The 19046-nt window shown below is 37.2% G+C and overlaps 1 protein-coding gene across 1 annotated transcript in view; it reads left to right on the forward strand.

The window, feature by feature from the left end:
* Positions 1-415: 415 nt before the first annotated feature.
* Positions 416-19046, forward strand: part of LOC128646981 (solute carrier family 2, facilitated glucose transporter member 5) — a 93174-nt gene continuing 74543 nt past the window's right edge. The window contains exon 1 of the mRNA XM_053699793.1: positions 416-703. Within this exon, the coding sequence (XP_053555768.1) occupies positions 416-703 (288 nt within the window). The remainder of the gene's footprint in view (positions 704-19046) is intronic.

The raw sequence follows: 19046 nt of genomic DNA on the forward strand, positions 1-19046 counted from the left end.
AGTGTAACAGATTATGTGGGTAGTGGTATAAATCAATCTGTATTTGTGGAAGTACTTTTTCTTTTTGTATGGATGCGTAAAGTAGTTGCCAGTTGTCAAGGCGCTGCATGTAGTGCAGCCGATGCACCTAAATACACCTTTTTTCTCCAAATTCAGCCAGGTACCTTTACTGTAACTCTTTACTGGGTCGGTTTTTACCAATATATCCCTTAGGGATCTGGTAAGGCAGGATCCGTGCTGATGACATGCCAATTGCCCTGTAAATGTTTGTTAATTCTTTGCTTGTCCCCAGTGTAAGTAGATTATTTTGGAACTATCGAGGCGCAATATCATCTCCGAGAACACTTTGGAGTTTTTACTAGTGAGCCACCCCATCATTCCAATCCTTTATACTCTACCCAAGATCCACAAAAACATGGTGTCCCCTCCTGGCAGACCCATTGTCTCTGCTATGGGCTCTATTCTTCAACCCATCGCACAATTTGTGGATTACTACTTGCAGCCTATGGTCAGGGACATGGAGAGTTTCCTACGTGATTCATCAATGCTCCTGGATTGCTTATCCACCATTTCTTGTACTGATAAAGACCTGCTGGTGACCCTGGATGTTACCAGCCTCTATACTGTAATACCTCACCATGATGGCATGGAAGCTACAAGACAACATCTCCTCCATGATCCCTATGTGGGGCCACCAGTGGAGGTACTAATCCACTTACTGGAATTCTGCCTGAAAGCAAACTATTTCAAATTTGAAAAGCATTTCTACCTACAAAAACAGGGGACCGCCATGGGGTCTAATGTGGCACCCTCATACGCCAACCTTTACATGGCACAACTGACACTGACCTTTTCAAAGACCAGCGGATTAAATTTTACAAACGCTACATTGATGACCTGTTGCTGGTGTGGAGCGGATCAGAACAGGAACTACTATTTTTGTTCCAACAGCTCAACAGTGCATCTATGGCCTTGAAATTCAAAATTAATTACTCACTAGTTTCTATAGATTTCTTGGATGTACGCTTATTTAAGGATTGTGAAAGACTCCAGTCCACTTTATTCAGAAAAGAAACGGATAGGAATTCTCTTTTATCCTATACATCCTGCCATCCCCCAGCGCTTAAAAGCCCTTTGCCTAAATTGCAGTTACAACGAGTCATTAGAAATAACACACTGGACTCGCATAAAGACCTACAATTAGTTGAAATGGCCAATAGGTTTACACAACGGGGCTATCCTCCAAAACTACTGGCACAACAAAAATCACAACTACTGACTAATCAAGATACCGGTAGGGATGACAAAAATACCCCTAGGATGAACTTTGTGACTACTTACACTGGGGACAAGCAAAGAATTAACAAACATTTACAGGGCAATTGGCATGTCATCAACACGGATCCTGCCTTACCGTTCCAACAGATGCCCCCACCCCGGATTGGTTTTAGGAGATCCAGATCCCTAAGGGATATATTGGTAAAAACCGACCCAGTAAAGAGTTACAGTAAAGGTGCCTGGCTCCATCAATACCTATTATGGAAGGCCTGACTTTGCACTACTACTATAAATGCAAAATAATCCTAACCGAGTGTGAAAGTAGACACCAATATAGTGCAGTTAACACCTCGGAGCATAATTTTTCCCATACTTGGTATGATAACACCCTGCAACATCCCCTAGACTCATTGATGCAGTTAGCCAATATCTATTTATGAGTATGTTTTGTATTGTTTTGTATAGTTTTGTTCTCTTCAAAGTTCTAATTATGCAGTTAACTTGACCGCTCCACATGGCTCAGGAAAATCTGATGGACACAATTCAGACTCAGATTCCTTGAAAAGATCATGTTACACCTCATATTGTTATTGCCTTATGATGACAAGATATTGTACAATGCTGTGTGGCAGTGTTTAAGCTTACCTGTAAAAAAAAATTTCAAAAATAAAGTTATTAAAAAAAAAAAAAGGTGCCTGGCTGAATTTAGAGAAAAAAGGTGTATTTAGGTGCATCGGCTGCACTACATGCAGCGCCTTGACAACTGGCAACTACTTTACGCATCCATACAAAAGGAAAAAGTACTTCCACAAATACAGATTGACTTGTACCACTACCCACATAATAAATTATATATATATATATATATATATATATATATATATATATATATATATATATATATATATATATATATATATATATATATATATCATAATAATAATAATAATAATAATAATCTCTACTAGCAATCCCAAACCATTAAAAAATAACCAAAGTATATTATTAGGGAGGTATTTATTGATGTGACATAATTTTAATCAGACTTGTATGCAACATGGAAAAAAATACTTTACAGATTGTTTGTTTGTATTCAAGTTTAGAGCAGGACTGTGTGATTTGACAGGCTTGCACAGGGTGATTAGGGTGTGCCCGGGCCCGTCTGGACGCCTATGATTTAGTTGAAATAATCTTTATTGTCAAAAAGGAAGACAAGAGACATATCTAATACATCATGCCCCTAGTTCAGATAAACATATTTATATTCATTGTTACAGTCTCAGGACCTCTTATCATGTTCGATAAAGTTTTATAATTCCATATATCTGTCTCAAACAACATGAAAAAGAGTTGGAGGATGAAATAACTTCTCTCAGCAATTAGTATATCCTTCCGGCTTTCCCAATGTACCGTATTTTTCGCTCCATAAGACGCACCTGACCATAAGACGCACCTAGTTTTTAGAGGAGGAAAACAAGAAAAAAAATATTCTGAAGAGAGCTTGTGTGTGATTGAGAGTGTGTGATAAAAATGTGTGTAAGTGTGTGTGTGAGAGTGTGTGTCAGAGTGTGAGAGAGCTTGTGTGTGATTGAGAGTGTGTGATAAGAGTCAAAATGATACACATAGGAAACACTAAATCAGTACCAGACATAGCCAGTATATCCTACTAATGTGTACTGAATATTTTGTTAAGCACTTTCAAAACGGTTAAACAAACTGAGTTACTAACACAGCCATAAATAAAAGACAAACTACCATAAGCACTAAAATGCTATTGATGCTATAAAAGTGTCATTCTTCAAGATTTTGACCCCTAAAATAGACACCGTTTCCAAATATCCAGCACCAAGCTAAAAAAAACTTGTGTAATAACAGACAAGCTACCGCTATTTTCCCCCAGATACATGACCTGCGTCTATATTGTCCAACAGCTTCTCAACACTCCCCAATCTACGGTATATTCCTTTTTCAGACAAATATTTATATATTTCTCACCCGGATTTTTAGCATACCTCCTGACTAGAACCCCAGCCAAGCGGCCACCGTTCACCGCAGCTACAAGCCTCTCAACACTGACCTCCAGGTCATGTCACCAACACATGTGCGTGCCAGAACTTCCAGGGCACTGACGTTATAACTAGTATCCCCACGGAGTTATGGGAAGTGTAGTCCTAGTTTGAGTGACTACTAAGTTGGAGGCGGAGCCGAGCGGAGCGTGACATGAGAAGTTATGGGAAGTGGAGGCGGAGCAGAGTGGAGCGTGACATGAGGAGTTATGGGAAGTGTAGTTCTAGTTTGGCTGCATTCGCTCCATAAGACGCACAGACATTTTCCTTTACTTTTGAGGAGGAAAAAAGTGCGTCTTATGGAGCGAAAAATACAGTATCTCCATCATTACTGAAATCTCTGAAAGTTCATAGAGTCCTAGGAAAAGCTCCCACCTACTGAAGTTGCCTTCAGGCATAGGAAATATATGAGGTCCTGTTTATTTTCCTGAAGTAGGAACGAAATTATCTATAGTCTTCCTTCCCCTCCCTTTTCTAATGTGTTTTCCTTTTATTTTAATAATTATAAACATTAAACATAAACTTTTGAAACTGTAAAACAATAAACTCATAACTGTATAACCTTTCCCATCGAGCAGAGAGAGAACCATCAAATTGTATCTAAGATGTATATAAGTTCCCCATAAAAGACTTAGTGGCAATAAGTTTAGGAGAGATCCCCTATCGTGTTATAACTCTTGAAAGACTTAAATTTCCCTTATCTCACTTCTATCTCTGTTCATGATCCAGTGGACCCAAATCTTTTGGAAATGTGTTGTTGTATCCTGCAACCAAGAGGCAGATTCTGACATAGCATATATATTATCTAACCTGTTAATCACTTCTGACCACGTTGGTGAACCTGTTCTCCAGTGTTTGGCTATACATATCCTCGTGGTTGTACAAAGTATATTTATGAATATATTGGTAGCTAAGTTTAAGGATTCATCTGAAACATGCAAGAGGGCCTGCGCCGCCATTAGCGTCATAGATTTATCTAATAGGATACTTATCAATTTAGAAAGTTTGTTCCAAATTTGTTTAATCTCCCCACATTCCCACCACATATGCATATAATTTCCAATTTCTGCACAGCCTCTGTAACAGAGTCTACTTTTCTGCAATGTATAATGTGCAGTTCTTATGGGTGTAAGATACCACCTGTAAGATGTTTTAATAGAATTTTCGATAAGGTCTGCGCATCAGCCCCTTGCTAATCCTAGAAAGTATTTGTGTCCATCTGTCATCATCATATGTTTCACCTAAGTCTCTTTCCCAATTCTCACGAAGCAGCAATTTGGAGCCTTTTTTTCCATCTTGTACAGTTGTGATATTAGTTTTTTATTTCTACCTGGGGTTGCAATAATGCGTTCTGTTGTAGTGTATGGGTTTAATGGTTTGTTTTGTCTGTATTTGTATATTGTGGTGGATATCTGAAGATATAGGAACCAATGTAAGGTGTCCGGCTGAAGTTTATCTTTCAGTTGGGTGTATGTGAGCATTTTACCTTTATCTAAAAAGTCTGCAACTCTGTAGAGGCCCTTATTTTCCCACTTACATATTAGTGTTTGATGGACGCCTATGATTTAAAGGGACACTCAATCAAAATTAAACTTTCATTATTCAGATAGAGCATGCCATTTTAAACAACTTTCTAATTTACTTCCATTAACTAAATGTGCACTGCCTTTTTATATTTAAACTTTTTGAGTCACCAGCTCCTACTGAACATGTGCAAGAATAAGTGTGTATGCATTTGTGAATGGCTGATTACTGTCACATGGTACGTGTATGCATTTGTGATTGGCTGATGGCTGTCACATGGTACAGGGGGAGTGGAAAAAGACATAACTTAAAATTGTTAGAAAAAAAATCTACTACTCATTTGAAGTTCAGACTAAGTGCAATTGCATTGTCTTGTTATCTTGCAATTGTTGATTATACAAATCTACTGTGTTGACTCGTCCTTTAACCAAACAAACTAACTCAAAATCAAAGTAATAGAGGGTTTGCAGACTTTTAATGGGATTTTCACAGACCTTCACTGAAGCAAATGATACACGGCTAAAATGTAATGCACAGCAGATATTTCATTCAATATTGATGATGACTGTATAAGGCTAATGTATTGTTTATCTTTTTTACTTAGTCATTAATATCAGTTCATGATGTATGCAATTAATAATTTCAAGTCATTTGGAATCATTTTATAATTAACATGTTTAACCCCCTAGTTGCTCTTAGTACTGCTGCAACATCCATTTGGCTCCCTGGCATACACCATTAGTGGGCAGTCCCTTAAGAGGCAAGGAGCCAATAAAAGTGGTTCATTGAAACATTTTTTTTTAAATTCAATGTTATCTATTTTTTTTTTTTAACATTAGTAATATTGGTCCCTATATTTTGCTCATACCACAAAAAAATCTTTTTTAAAAGCTAATATTTTTTTAATATTGCCCCATATAGATGTGATTTAACCTATAGATTACTGTACTATACCACAAAATACATTTTTTAAAATGTGATTTTTTTCAATTTTTGTTTTGTTTATTTCACCTATAGGTTATGTACATTATGTAACAAACAGCTTTTATAAAAGCTAATCTGTTTTTTGTGTGTAATATTGCCATCTATAGATTGCTGTCCTAAACATAATAAATATATTTTATAGATTACCTACAATATCCGAAAAAGCTTTTTCTTTTTTGTATGTGTTGTGTACAAATAACTACAGTTATGTGCAAAAGATTTAAAGAAGTGTGAAAAATGCTGGAAAGTAAGAATGTTAACATTTTATTTTATTAACAAAATGCAGAGTGAGTGAACAGAGGAAGAATCTAAATCAAATAAATATTTGAGGTAACCACCCTTTGCCTTCAAAACAGCATTAATTCTTCTAGATACACTTGCACAAAGTCAGAGATTTTGTAGGCATATATATAACTATACCAAACAGGTGCTAATGATCTTCAATTTAATATGTAGGTTGAAACTAAACATGTGCAATTCATTTCGGCCAAATTTTGATTTTGGCTGATTTGGAGATTCAAATGAATCCGAATTTCCAAATCGGCACCATAACTAAAATTAATAAATCAGTTTCCGAATTTTTCAGATCCATTCTTTATTCATAGTTGGAATTTTTCATTGTTCTAATCTAAACCGCAGTTTCCCGACATCGCCAACACTAACTAAAACACTTAATAAAGCTAATAACCCCTAAACCGGCGTTCCCTGACATCACCAACACTAACTAAACCTATTAACCCCTAAACCACAGTTCCTAAACATCGCCGACACTAACTAAACCTATTAACCGTTGAACCACAGTTCCTAAACATCGCAGACACAAACTAAACCTGTTAACCTCTAAATCGCAGTTTCCAAACATTGCCAACATTAACTAAATCTATTAACCCCTAAACCACAGTTCCCAAACATCTCAGGCACTAACTAAACCTTTAATTATGTTAAAGTTAGGGGGTGTTAGGTTTAAGGGTTAATATAGTTAATTATGTGGGGTGGGCGGCGGTTTAGAGGTTTAGTCAGTGTTGGCGATGTGGATGTATGGCAGTTTAGGGGTTAATGGCTTTAGTTAGTGTTGGTGATGTGGGTCTACAGTGGTTTAGGGGTTAATAGCTTTATTTAGTGTTTTCGTTTGTCATGGAACGGCTATTTAGAGGTTAATAGGTTTAGATAGTGTTGGTGATGTGGGGGTACGGTGGTTTAGGGGTTAATAGCTTTATTTAGTGTTTTATTTAGTGTCGGCGATGTCTGGGAACAGCACTTTAGAGGTTAATAGGTTTAGTTAGAGTTGACGATGTGTGGGTACAGCGGTTTAGGGGTTAATAGGTTTAGTTAGTGTTGGCGATGTGGGATTTTGTTCTAAACTTTAGAATAGAATTATAAATAAAGAATGGATCCAAAATAACAAACGGATCTGAAAAAATTAATTAACATAACTAATTTGCCGAAACAATTTTTTTTTAACTTAACTAATTTGCCGAAACAAAATTATTTATTTAACTAACTAAAACTAACATTTTTAGCGTTGCACATGTCTAGTTGAAACACAATCATTATCTACAACAGAAACAGCTGTGTAGGAGGAATAAATCAGGGGTGAGGAACAATCCAAACTCTTTTAACAAAGTTACTGAAGACCAGTTAATTATCAAGTCATACACCATGGCAAGACTGAGCACAGCAAGGCACACGGTTTCCAGATGTGCTGTCCAACCTCTTCTAAAGTAGCACAAAGAAATGGGCAACTTTGAGGACCATAGACACAGTGGACGGACAAGTAAACTTAGTGCAGCAGATAAGACACATCATGCTCACTTCCTTTCACAATCAGAAGATGTCCAGCAGTGCCATCAGCTCAGAACTGGCATAAACAATGTAACCCTGGTACACCCGTCTATTGTAAAGAGAAGTCTGGTCAGAAGGGGTCTTCATGGAATACTTGTAGCCAAAAAGTTATACCTTCAATGTAGAAAAAAAGGCCAATCGACTCAACTATGCATGAAAGCACAGAAACTGTGTTGCAAAGCAATGGCAGCAGGTGCTCTGGACTGATGATTTAAAATTTTAAATAATTGGCTATAGCAGAAGACCGTTTGTTCGCCAAAGGGCTGGAGAGAGATATCAGAATGAGTGTCTACAGGCAACATTGAAGCATGGTGGAGGTACATTCATGTCTGGGGCTTAATTTTTGCAAATGGAGTTTAGGATTTTGTCAGAATTAATAGTCTCCTCTTTAATGCTAAGAAGTACAGGCAGATCGTTATCCATCGTACAATACCATCAGGGATGCATACGATTAGCCTCAAATTTATTCTGCTGCATGACAATGACCCCAAAGCCTAAAGACGTACGCAGTCTTGAGCCTACCTAGGTTTACTCTTAACAAAGGATAACAAGAAATCAAACAAATTTGATAATAGAAGTAAATATAAATCTGTTTTTGTTTTTTTAATTACATGCTCTTTCTGAATTAAGAAATAGTTTTTGGACTTTCCCTATTAAATGTCCAACCATTTTATTGCAATCTTTAATGGACAATCCTTTTGTTGCATTTAAATTGACTTTAAGTTGTATAATTTAAAATGTGAGTTGAGCTGAATTTAACTTTTTATTTAACAAAAAAATTATCATGTTTATTAAAGGGGGAAACAAGCTATAAAAACAGCCCAAAAAATGCAGCTCAGACGGCAAATAACATTTGTCATCATTTCAAGCATATAGAATTTGATAAATCCAAAATTTGTGAGTAACTGATGCTTCAAAAGTATTTTCTTGGCTCACTGTACATACACTAATGGACAACCAACTCCTCCTGGGAACTTAATCTTCTCCTGACCATCAACCTTAGTTCTATCCAGGCTCCAGAATGGAAACTTGCTCCCCCCAGGACATTGGGTTCTTCCTCTATACCTGCACTATCCAGCTCCTTCTCTGTTAAGTCATTTAAGGGTATGTTTGTATTTTCTTTTTGCTTGACCTCAGTTACAGTTGGTGCTGTACAATATGTGTGAATCTGCTGATGACATCACTAGATGGCTGCCATGTTCTGTAAGGGCTTGTGTCCATTAAGGATTCTGGGTTGGCCAGATTTGTTGTGTGGATATGTGTCAACATGTATTATTAATTTTTGGGGGCACAATAGAGGCTAAGGGGCCGAGTTATCAACGTGTCTACTTTTCCTGCCTTCGCCGGCCCAATACGCCCGCCTAAGCTCGCCTCACATCGCTGCCGCGGACCTGCAAAAATTCGCCTAAGTTATCAAAAAAGCTGTCAAAAATCCGTGCACCAAGTACGGGGCGATGAGCAGCGGACTGTGAGAGTTATCACTCATCCGATCTCGCTGCTCTTCGGCTTTTTTACAGCTTTATTGCTAGCCTGTCACTAAGCACCCACACTAACTACACTGTTCTACCCCCTATACCGGCGCCCCCGGAGCCTCCCGCAACTAAATAAAGTTACTAACCCCTAAACCGCCGCTCCTAGACCCGGCCGCAACTCTTATAAATGTATTAACCCCTAACCCGCCGCTCCCGGACACCGCTGGCAGCTACTTTATACCTAGTAACCCCTATCCTGCCCCCCCTATACCGTCGCCCTCAATAATAAAGTTATTAACCCCTATCCTGATCCCGCACCTCGCCGCAACTAAATAAATAGTTTAACCCCTAAACCGCCGCTCCCTGACCCTGCCGCAACCTATATTAAATTTATTAACCCCTATCCTGCCCCCCCTACACCGTCGCCACTTATAATAAATTTATTAACCCCTATCCTGCCCCCCACTACACCGCCGCCACTGTAATAAAATTATTAACCCCTAAACCTAAGTCTAACACTAACCCTAACACCCCCCTAACTTAAATATTAATTAAATAAATCTAAATAATATTTCTATTATAAACTAAATGAATCCTATTTAAAACTAAATACTTACCTTTAAAATAAACCCTAATATAGCTACAATATAAATAAAAATTATATTGTAGCTATCTTAGGATTTATTTTTATTTTACAGGTAACTTTCAATTTATTTTAACTAGGTACAATAGCTATTAAATAGTTATTAACTATTTAATAGCTACCTAGCTAAAATAAAGAGAAATTTACCTGTAAAATAAAAACTAACCTAAGTTACAATTACACCTAACACTACCCTATAATTAAATAAATTATTCCTATTTAAAACTAAATACTTACCTGTAAAATAAACCCTAAAATAGCTACAATGTAATTATTAATTACATTGTAGCTATTTTAGGAATTATATTTATTTTACAGGTAACTTTGTATTTATTTTAGCTAGTTAGAATAGTTATTAAATAGTTATTAACTATTTAATAACTACCTAGCTAAAAGAAATACAAAATTACCTGTAAAATAAATCCTAACCTAAGTTACAATTAAACCTAACACTACACTATCATTAAATTAATTAAATAAATTACCTACAAATAACTACAATTAAATACAATTACATAAACTAACTAAAGTACAAAAAATTAAAAAATAAGTTACAAACATTTTAAAAATATTACAATTTTAAGCTAATTACACCTAATCTAAGCCCCCTAATAAAATAACAAAGCCCCCCAAAATAAAAAAAATGCCCTACCCTATTCTAAATTAAAAAAGTTCAAAGCTCTTTTACCTTACCAGCCCTTAAAAGGGCCTTTTGTGGGGGCATGCCCCAAAGAATTCAGCTCTTTTGCCTGTAAAAGAAAAATACAACCCCCCCAACATTAAAACCCACCACCCACATACCCCTAATCTAACCCAAACCCCCCTTAAAATAACCTAACACTAATCCCCTGAAGATCATCCTACCTTTAGTCGTCTTCACTCAGCCGAGCAGCAATGGAACCGAAGAGGAGATCTGGAGCGGCAGAAGTGATCATCCAAGGGGCGCTGAAGAAATTTTCCATCCGATGAAGTGATCCTCCAGTCGGCGCTGAAGAAGTCTTCCATCCGGGCGATGTCATCTTCCAAGAGGCGCTGAAGAAGTCTTCTATCCGGGCGATGTCATCTTCCAAGCGGGGTCTTCAATCTTCATCCCGCCGACGCGGAACATCCTTCTTTCCCGACGGACTACCTACGAATGAAGGCTCCTTTAAGGGACGTCAGCCAATCAGATTGAACTTCAATCTGATTGGCTGATTCAATCAGCCAATTAGATTTTTCCTACCTTAATTCTGATTGGCTGATAGAATCCTATCAGCCAATCGGAATTGAAGGGACGCTATCTTGGATGACGTCCCTTAAAGGAGCCTTCATTCGTTGGTAGTCAGTCGGTAAAGAAGGATGTTCCGCGTCGGCGGGATGAAGATTGAAGACCCCGCTTGGAAGATGACATCGCCCGGATAGAAGACTTCTTCAGCGCCTCTTGGAAGATGACATCGCCCGGATGGAAGACTTCTTCAGCGCCGACTGGAGGATCACTTCATCGGATGGAAGATTTCTTCAGCGCCCCTTGGATGATCACTTCTGCCGCTCCAGATCTCCTCTTCGGTTCCATCGCTGCTCGGCTGAGTGAAGACGACTAAAGGTAGGATGATCTTCAGGGGATTAGTGTTAGGTTATTTTAAGGGGGGTTTGGGTTAGATTAGGGGTATGTGGGTGGTGGGTTTTAATGTTGGGGGGGTTGTATTTTTCTTTTACAGGCAAAAGAGCTGAATTTTTTGGGGCATGCCCCCAAAAAAAGGCCCTTTTAAGGGCTGGTAAGGTAAAAGAGCTTTGAACTTTTTTAATTTAGAATAGGGTAGGGCATTTTTTTATTTTGGGGGGCTTTGTTATTTTATTAGGGGGCTTAGATTAGGTGTAATTATTATTGTTGTAATATTTTTAAAATGTTTGTAACTTATTTTTTTTATTTTTTGTAACTTAGCTTTTTTTTTTTGTACTTTAGTTAGTTTATGTAATTGTATTTAATTGTAGTTATTTGTAGTTAATTTATTTAATTTATTTAATGATAGTGTAGTGTTAGGTTTAATTGTAACTTAGGTTAGGATTTATTTTACAGGTAATTTAGTATTTCTTTTAGCTAGGTAGTTATTAAATAGTTAATAACTATTTAATAACTATTCTAACTAGCTAAAATAAATACAAAGTTACCTGTAAAATAAATATAATTCCTAAAATAGCTACAATGTAATTATTAATTACATTGTAGCTATCTTAGGGTTTATTTTACAGGTAAGTATTTAGTTTTAAATAGGAATAATTTATTTAAGTGTAGTGTTAGGTGTAATTGTAACTTAGGTTAGTTTTTATTTTACAGGTACATTTCTCTTTATTTTAGCTAGGTAAGCTATTAAATAGTTAATAACTATTTAATAGCTATTGTACCTAGTTGAAATAAATTGAAAGTTACCTGTAAAGTAAAAATAAATCCTAAGATAGCTACAATATAATTATTATTTATATTGTAGCTATATTAGGGTTTATTTTAAAGGTAAGTATTTAGTTTTAAATAAGATTTATTTAGTTCATAATAGAAATATTATTTAGATGTATTTAATTAATATTTAAGTTAGGGGGTGTTAGGGTTAGTGTTAGACTAAGGTTTAGGGGTTAATAAATTTATTACAGTGGCGGCGGTGTAGTGGGGGGCAGGATAGGGGTTAATAAATGTATTATAGGTGGCGACGGTGTAGGGGGGGCAGATTAGGGGTTAATAAATTTAATATAGGTTGCGGCAGGGTCCGGGAGCGGCAGTTTAGGGGTTAAACTATTTATTTAGTTGTGGCGAGGTGCAGGATCGGCAGGATATGGGTTAATAACTTTATTATAGAGTGCGGCGGTATAGGGGGGGCAGGATAGGGGTTACTAGGTATAATGTAGGTGGCGGTGGGCTCCGGGAGCGGTGGTTTAGGGGTTAATACATTTATTATAGTTGCGGCGGGGTCAGGGAGCGGCGGTTTAGGGGTTAATAACTTTATTTAGTTGCGGCGGTGTAGGGGGGACAGATTAGTGGTGTTTAGACTCGGGGTACATGTTAGGGTGTTAGGTGTAGACAGCTCCCATAGGAATCAATGGGATATCTGGCAGCAGCAAACTTGTACTTTCGCTATAGTCAGACTCCCATTAATTCCTATGGGATCCGCCGCCTCCAGGGCGGCGGATTGAAAACCAGGTATGCTGGGCCGGAAAAGTGCAGAGCGTACCTGCTAGTTTTTTGATAACTAGCATAAGTAGTCAGATTGTGCCGCACTTGTGTGCGGAACATCTGGAGTGACGTAAGAATCGATCTGTGTCGGACTGAGTCCTGCGGATCAAAGTTTATGTCACAAAATTCTACTTTTGCCGGTCTCTAGCCTTTGATAACTAAGGCGAATCAGCCTCGCCACAAATACGCTGCGGAATTCCAGCGTATTTGAGGTTGACGGCTTGATAACTAGGCCCCTAAGTGTGAGTCGTCTTTCCCCTGCATGTATCACTAAGATATGTTCAACCTATATGAATTAAGGAAGATATAGAGTATCTAACAGCAACAAGTGGGAATTCCAATGCAAATGATACTTCACAGTGGAAAATAAGGGAGACTTTTCATTAAAATAAGGTGTACCAGGCTTCCAAATTTGACATGGTTCCTTTAAAAGGGACAGCTGAACACATCTGGTGAACCAATGACTACAGACATGTTTGTTACCACTAATCACCAGCTAGGGCCCAGTTGTTCTTTGCTCCTGAACCTATCTAGTTATACTTTTCTGCAAAATATACAAAGAGAATTAAGTATATTCAATAATTGAAAGTAAATTGTTTATTTGAGAGCTAATATTTAGATGGGATACTAGACTAGAGAGGTTATACAGGGTCTTCTAATTCTCATACACCTGTTTAAAGGGCTGGATCATAAGAAATATAGTGACGTCTGTTAATCGCCCTGGTTTGAAATGGGAGACACCTGTTGCTCTACATTATGCCTCACAGGTTTATTTAAATCTAAACTAAAAGGGATAGTCTAGTCGAAACTAAACTTTCATGATTCAGATAGGGCATGTAATTTTAAACAACTTTCTGATTTACTTTTACCATCAAATTTGCTTTGTTCTCTTGGTATTCTTAGTTCAAAGCTAAACCTAGGTAGGCTTGAATGCTAATTTCCTAGCCCTTAAAGGTCAACTTTATCTGAATGTATTTGACAGTTTTTCACAGTTAGAGGGTGTTAGTTCATGTTTGCAATATTGATAACATTGTGGTCACGCCCATGGAGTCAGCACTGATTGGCTAAAATGCAAGTCTGTCCAAAGAACATGGTGTATTAATATAACCATGTTGATTATGCAAAACTGGAGAATGGGTAATAAAGGGATTATCTATCTCTTTTTTTTTTTTTCTCTTTCTCTCTTTCTTTCTCTCTCTTTCTCTCTCTTTCTCTCTTTCTCTCTCTTTTTCTCTCTCTTTCTCTCTCTTTCTCTCTCTTTCTCTCTCTTTCTCTCTCTTTCTCTCTCTTTCTCTCTCTTTCTCTCTCTTCTCTCTCTTTCTCTCTCTCTTTCTCTCTTTCTCTCTCTTTCTCTCTCTTTCTCTCTCTCTTTCTCTCTTTCTCTCTCTCTTTCTCTCTCTCTTTCTCTCTTTCTCTCTCTCTCTCTTTCTCTCTCTCTTTCTCTCTCTCTTTCTCTCTTTCTCTCTTTCTTTCTCTCTTTCTCTCTCTATTTCAGTGTTTTCAGAGACAGTCGATACTGTGAATTGTTTATTTATTCTATGACTAATACATTTTTGTATATATTAGCTTGTTGTTAAAAAGAGTCCTGAATTCAAAGTCCTTTTTTAGGGCAAATTTTATCTGATTTGCCCCTTTCTGCTCTATTTAACTGTTCGGTTCCAGAACCCCGCAATAAAGTGAGTCATACTATTTTTTTTTGTTTCCCAATGCATATAAAAGTTATATTTACACTATAGTGTAGTCTAGACATGTGCAACGCTAAAAATATCATTTTGTTTCGTTTTCATTAGTTAAATAAATTATTTTGTTTTGGCAAATTAGTTTAGTTTAAAGGGACATAATACTCATATGCTAAATTACTTGAAACGGATGCAGTATAACTGTAAAAAGCTGACAGGAAAATATCACCTGAGCATCTCTATGTAAAAAAGGAAGATATTTTACTTCACAATTTCCTCAGCTCAGCAGAGTCAGTTCTGTGTAAAAAGTTATACTCAGCTGCTCCCAGCTGCAGGTAAAAAAAAAAAAAGAAAGAAATGAACTCCAGCCAATCAGCATCAACAATGCTGAGGTCATGAACTCTTTTACTGTGATCTCAAGAGATTTGACTTAACTCTCATGAGATTTCATAGTAACCTTCCTTAAATTGAATTTGGAAATAACATGAGTGTGCACAAGGCTCACTCCCTTGCCTGTCCCGAGACAGGCATACTGATTTGCTGCTTAAACTCCTTTACAATGGGGTGTGAATGCTTAGGACATTTTGAGGTAAAATATCTTTCTTTTTACATAGAGATGTTCAGGTGATATTTTCTAGTCGTCTTTTTACAGCTATGCTGCATCACTTTCAAGTGTTTCAACATTTGAGTATCATGGCCCTTTTTTAAAAAAAAAAATTTGTTTCGGCAAATTAGTTATGTTGAGTTAAATAGTTTTTCCGGATCCGTTCATTTTTTTGGATCCATTTTTTATTCATATGCATTATTCTATTCTAAGATTTAGAATAGAATATTTGCATATGAATAAAGAATGGATCAGAAAAAACTATTTAACGTAACATAACTAATATGCTGCTGATTGCCGAAACAAAATTATCTAAAACCGCCACCACCCACATCGCTGCCACTAAATAAAGCTATTAACCCCAAAATTGCCGTCCCCCACATCACCAACACTACCTAAACCTATTAACCCCTAAACCATCACCTCCACATCGCCGACACTAAATAAACTTATTAACCCCTAAACCACCATTCCCCGACATTGTCAACACTAAACCTATTAACCCCTAAACCGCAGTTCCCCGACATCGCCGACACTTACTAAACCTATTCACCCCTAAACCACAGTTCCCCAACATCGCCGACACTAACTAAACCTATTCACCCCTAAACCGCAGTTCCCCGACATCGCCGACACTAGCTAAAACACTCACTAAACCTATTAAACCCTAAACCGCAGTTCCCAAACATCACCAACACTAACTAAACATTTTAACACTTAAACTTCTGGCCCCCACATCGCAACAACCTAAATTAAACTATTAACTCCTAAACCTAAATAAAAGTTACAAATATTAACTAACTACCTATTTAAAAATAAATACAAACTTACCTGTGAAATAAAAATAAAACCTAAGCTTACACTAATAAAACCTAACATTACTAAAGATTACTAAAAAATTAAAACTACAATTAAAAAAATAATAAACACTAACAAATTATAAAATTATCCCAAAAAAATATATTCCTATTCTAATACTCCTTTTTTTTTAAAAAAACTCACCCCAAAATAAAAAAAACACCTATCTTTCATAAACTACCAAGGGCCCTTAAAAGGACCTTTTGTAGGGCATTGCCCTAAATTTAACAGCTTTTTTGCAAAAAAAACAAAACAAACACCCACCCCCCAAACCCACAAATTAAAAATAAACCTAATCTACCCATTGCCCCAAAAAGGCATTTGTATGGGCATTGCCCTTAAAAGGACATTTAGCTCTTTATCGCCCCATTAAAAATTAAAAATCTAAAAAAACAAAACAAATCCAATTACAAAAAATAACAAACGAAATTATTACAAATAATAATTATTTCTATTCTATTACCCCGTTTAAAAAAACAAACACACCAAAATAAAAAAACAAATTTATAATACCAATAGCCCTTAAAAGGGTCTTTTGTAGGGCATTGCCCTAAAGTTAACAAGCTCTTTTGCTAAAAAAAATCAAACACCTCCTAACATTACAAACCTCCCCTCCCCAAACCCACAAAATAAAAAAACCTAACTAAAAAAAACTAATCTACCCATTGCCCTGAAAAGGGCATTTGTATGGTCAGCTCTTTTTCGGCCCATTAAAATAAAAAAGCCCTAATATAAAAAAAAAACAAAAACAACCTAACACTAACCCCGGTAAAAGATCTTCATCTCAGCGGCGAAGCATCTTCATCCAGACGGCTCCATCTTCATCCATCTTGGGACCAGCATCTTCTTCATCCCTGCGGAAGCGGAGTGGTCGATGCGCGGAGGCGGAGGTCTAGACGATCGTCCGCCGCACACTGAGGATTCAATGCAAGGTACCCCTTTTATATTGGGGTACCGTTACATTCCTATTGGCTGAAAAATTAAAATCAGCCAATAGAAATTAGAGCTGCTTAAATCCTATTGGCTGTTTAAATCAGCCAATAGGATTATATGTGTGTATACAGGGAGTGCAGAATTATTAGGCAAGTTGTATTTTTGAGGATTAATTTTATTATTGAACAACAAACATGTTCTCAATGAACCCAAAAAACTCATTAATATCAAAGTTGAATAGTTTTGGAAGTAGTTTTTAGTTTGTTTTTAGTTTTAGCTATTTTAGGGGGATATCTGTGTGTGCAGGTGACTATTACTGTGCATAATTATTAGGCAACTTAACAAAAAACAAATATATACCCATTTCAATTATTTATTTTTACCAGTGAAACCAATATAACATCTCAACATTCACAAATATACATTTCTGACATTCAAAAACAAAACAAAAACAAATCAGTGACCAATATAGCCACCTTTCTTTGCAAGGACACTCAAAAGCCTGCCATCCATGGATTCTGTCAGTGTTTTGATCTGTTCACCATCAACATTGCGTGCAGCAGCAACCACAGCCTCCCAGACACTGTTCAGAGAGGTGTACTGTTTTCCCTCCTTGTAAATCTCACATTTGATGATGGACCACAGGTTCTCAATGGGGTTCAGATCAGGTGAACAAGGAGGCCATGTCATTAGATTTTCTTCTTTTATACCCTTTCTTGCCAGCCACGCTGTGGAGTACTTGGTCGCGTGTGATGGAGCATTGTCCTGCATGAAAATCATGTTTTTCTTGAAGGATGCAGACTTCTTCCTGTACCACTGCTTGAAGAAGGTGTCTTCCAGAAACTGGCAGTAGGACTGGGAGTTGAGCTTGACTCCATCCTCAACCCGAAAAGGCCCCACAAGCTCATCTTTGATGATACCAGCCCAAACCAGTACTCCACCTCGACCTTGCTGGCGTCTGAGTCGGACTGGAGCTCTCTGCCCTTTACCAATCCAGCCACGGGCCCATCCATCTGGCCCATCAAGACTCACTCTCATTTCATCAGTCCATAAAACCTTAGAAAAATCAGTCTTGAGATATTTCTTGGCCCAGTCTTGACGTTTCAGCTTGTGTGTCTTGTTCAGTGGTGGTCGTCTTTCAGCTTTTCTTACCTTGGCCATGTCTCTGAGTATTGCACACCTTGTGCTTTTGGGCACTCCAGTGATGTTGCAGCTCTGAAATATGGCCAAACTGGTGGCAAGTGGCATCTTGGCAGCTGCACGCTTGACTTTTCTCAGTTCATGGGCAGTTATTTTGCGCCTTGGTTTTTCCACACGCTTCTTGCGACCCTGTTGACTATTTTGAATGAAACGCTTGATTGTTCGATGATCACGCTTCAGAAGCTTTGCAATTTTAAGAGTGCTGCATCCCTCTGCAAGATATCTCACTATTTTTGACTTTTCTGAGCCTGTCAAGTCCTTCTTTTGACCCATTTTGCCAAAGGAAAGGAAGTTGCCTAATAATTATGCACACCTGATATAGGGTGTTGATGTCATTAGACCATACCCCTTCTCATTACAGAGATGCACATCACCTAATATGCTTAATTGGTAGTAGGCTTTCAAGCCTATACAGCTTGGAGTAAGACAACATGCATAAAGAGGATGATGTGGTCAAAATACTCATTTGCCTAATAATTCTGCACTCCCTGTATATAGTGTGTGTATATACAGTAGTTTGTATGTTAGGTTTTATTAGTGTAAGCTTAGGTTTTATTTTTATTTCACAGGTAAGTTTGTATTTATTTTAACTAGGTAGTTAGTAAATAGTTATATTGTAGCTAACTTAGGTTTTATTTTTATTTCACAAGTAAGTTTGTATTTATTTTTAAATAGGTAGTTAATAATTGTAACTTTAATGTACACATTAAAATTGGATAAATTAGATTTTTTTTCATTAAAGGGACAGTAAACCTTAAAAA

The sequence above is a fragment of the Bombina bombina genome, chromosome 2, assembly GCF_027579735.1.
Source record: "Bombina bombina isolate aBomBom1 chromosome 2, aBomBom1.pri, whole genome shotgun sequence".
NCBI classification, from domain to species: domain Eukaryota; kingdom Metazoa; phylum Chordata; class Amphibia; order Anura; family Bombinatoridae; genus Bombina; species Bombina bombina.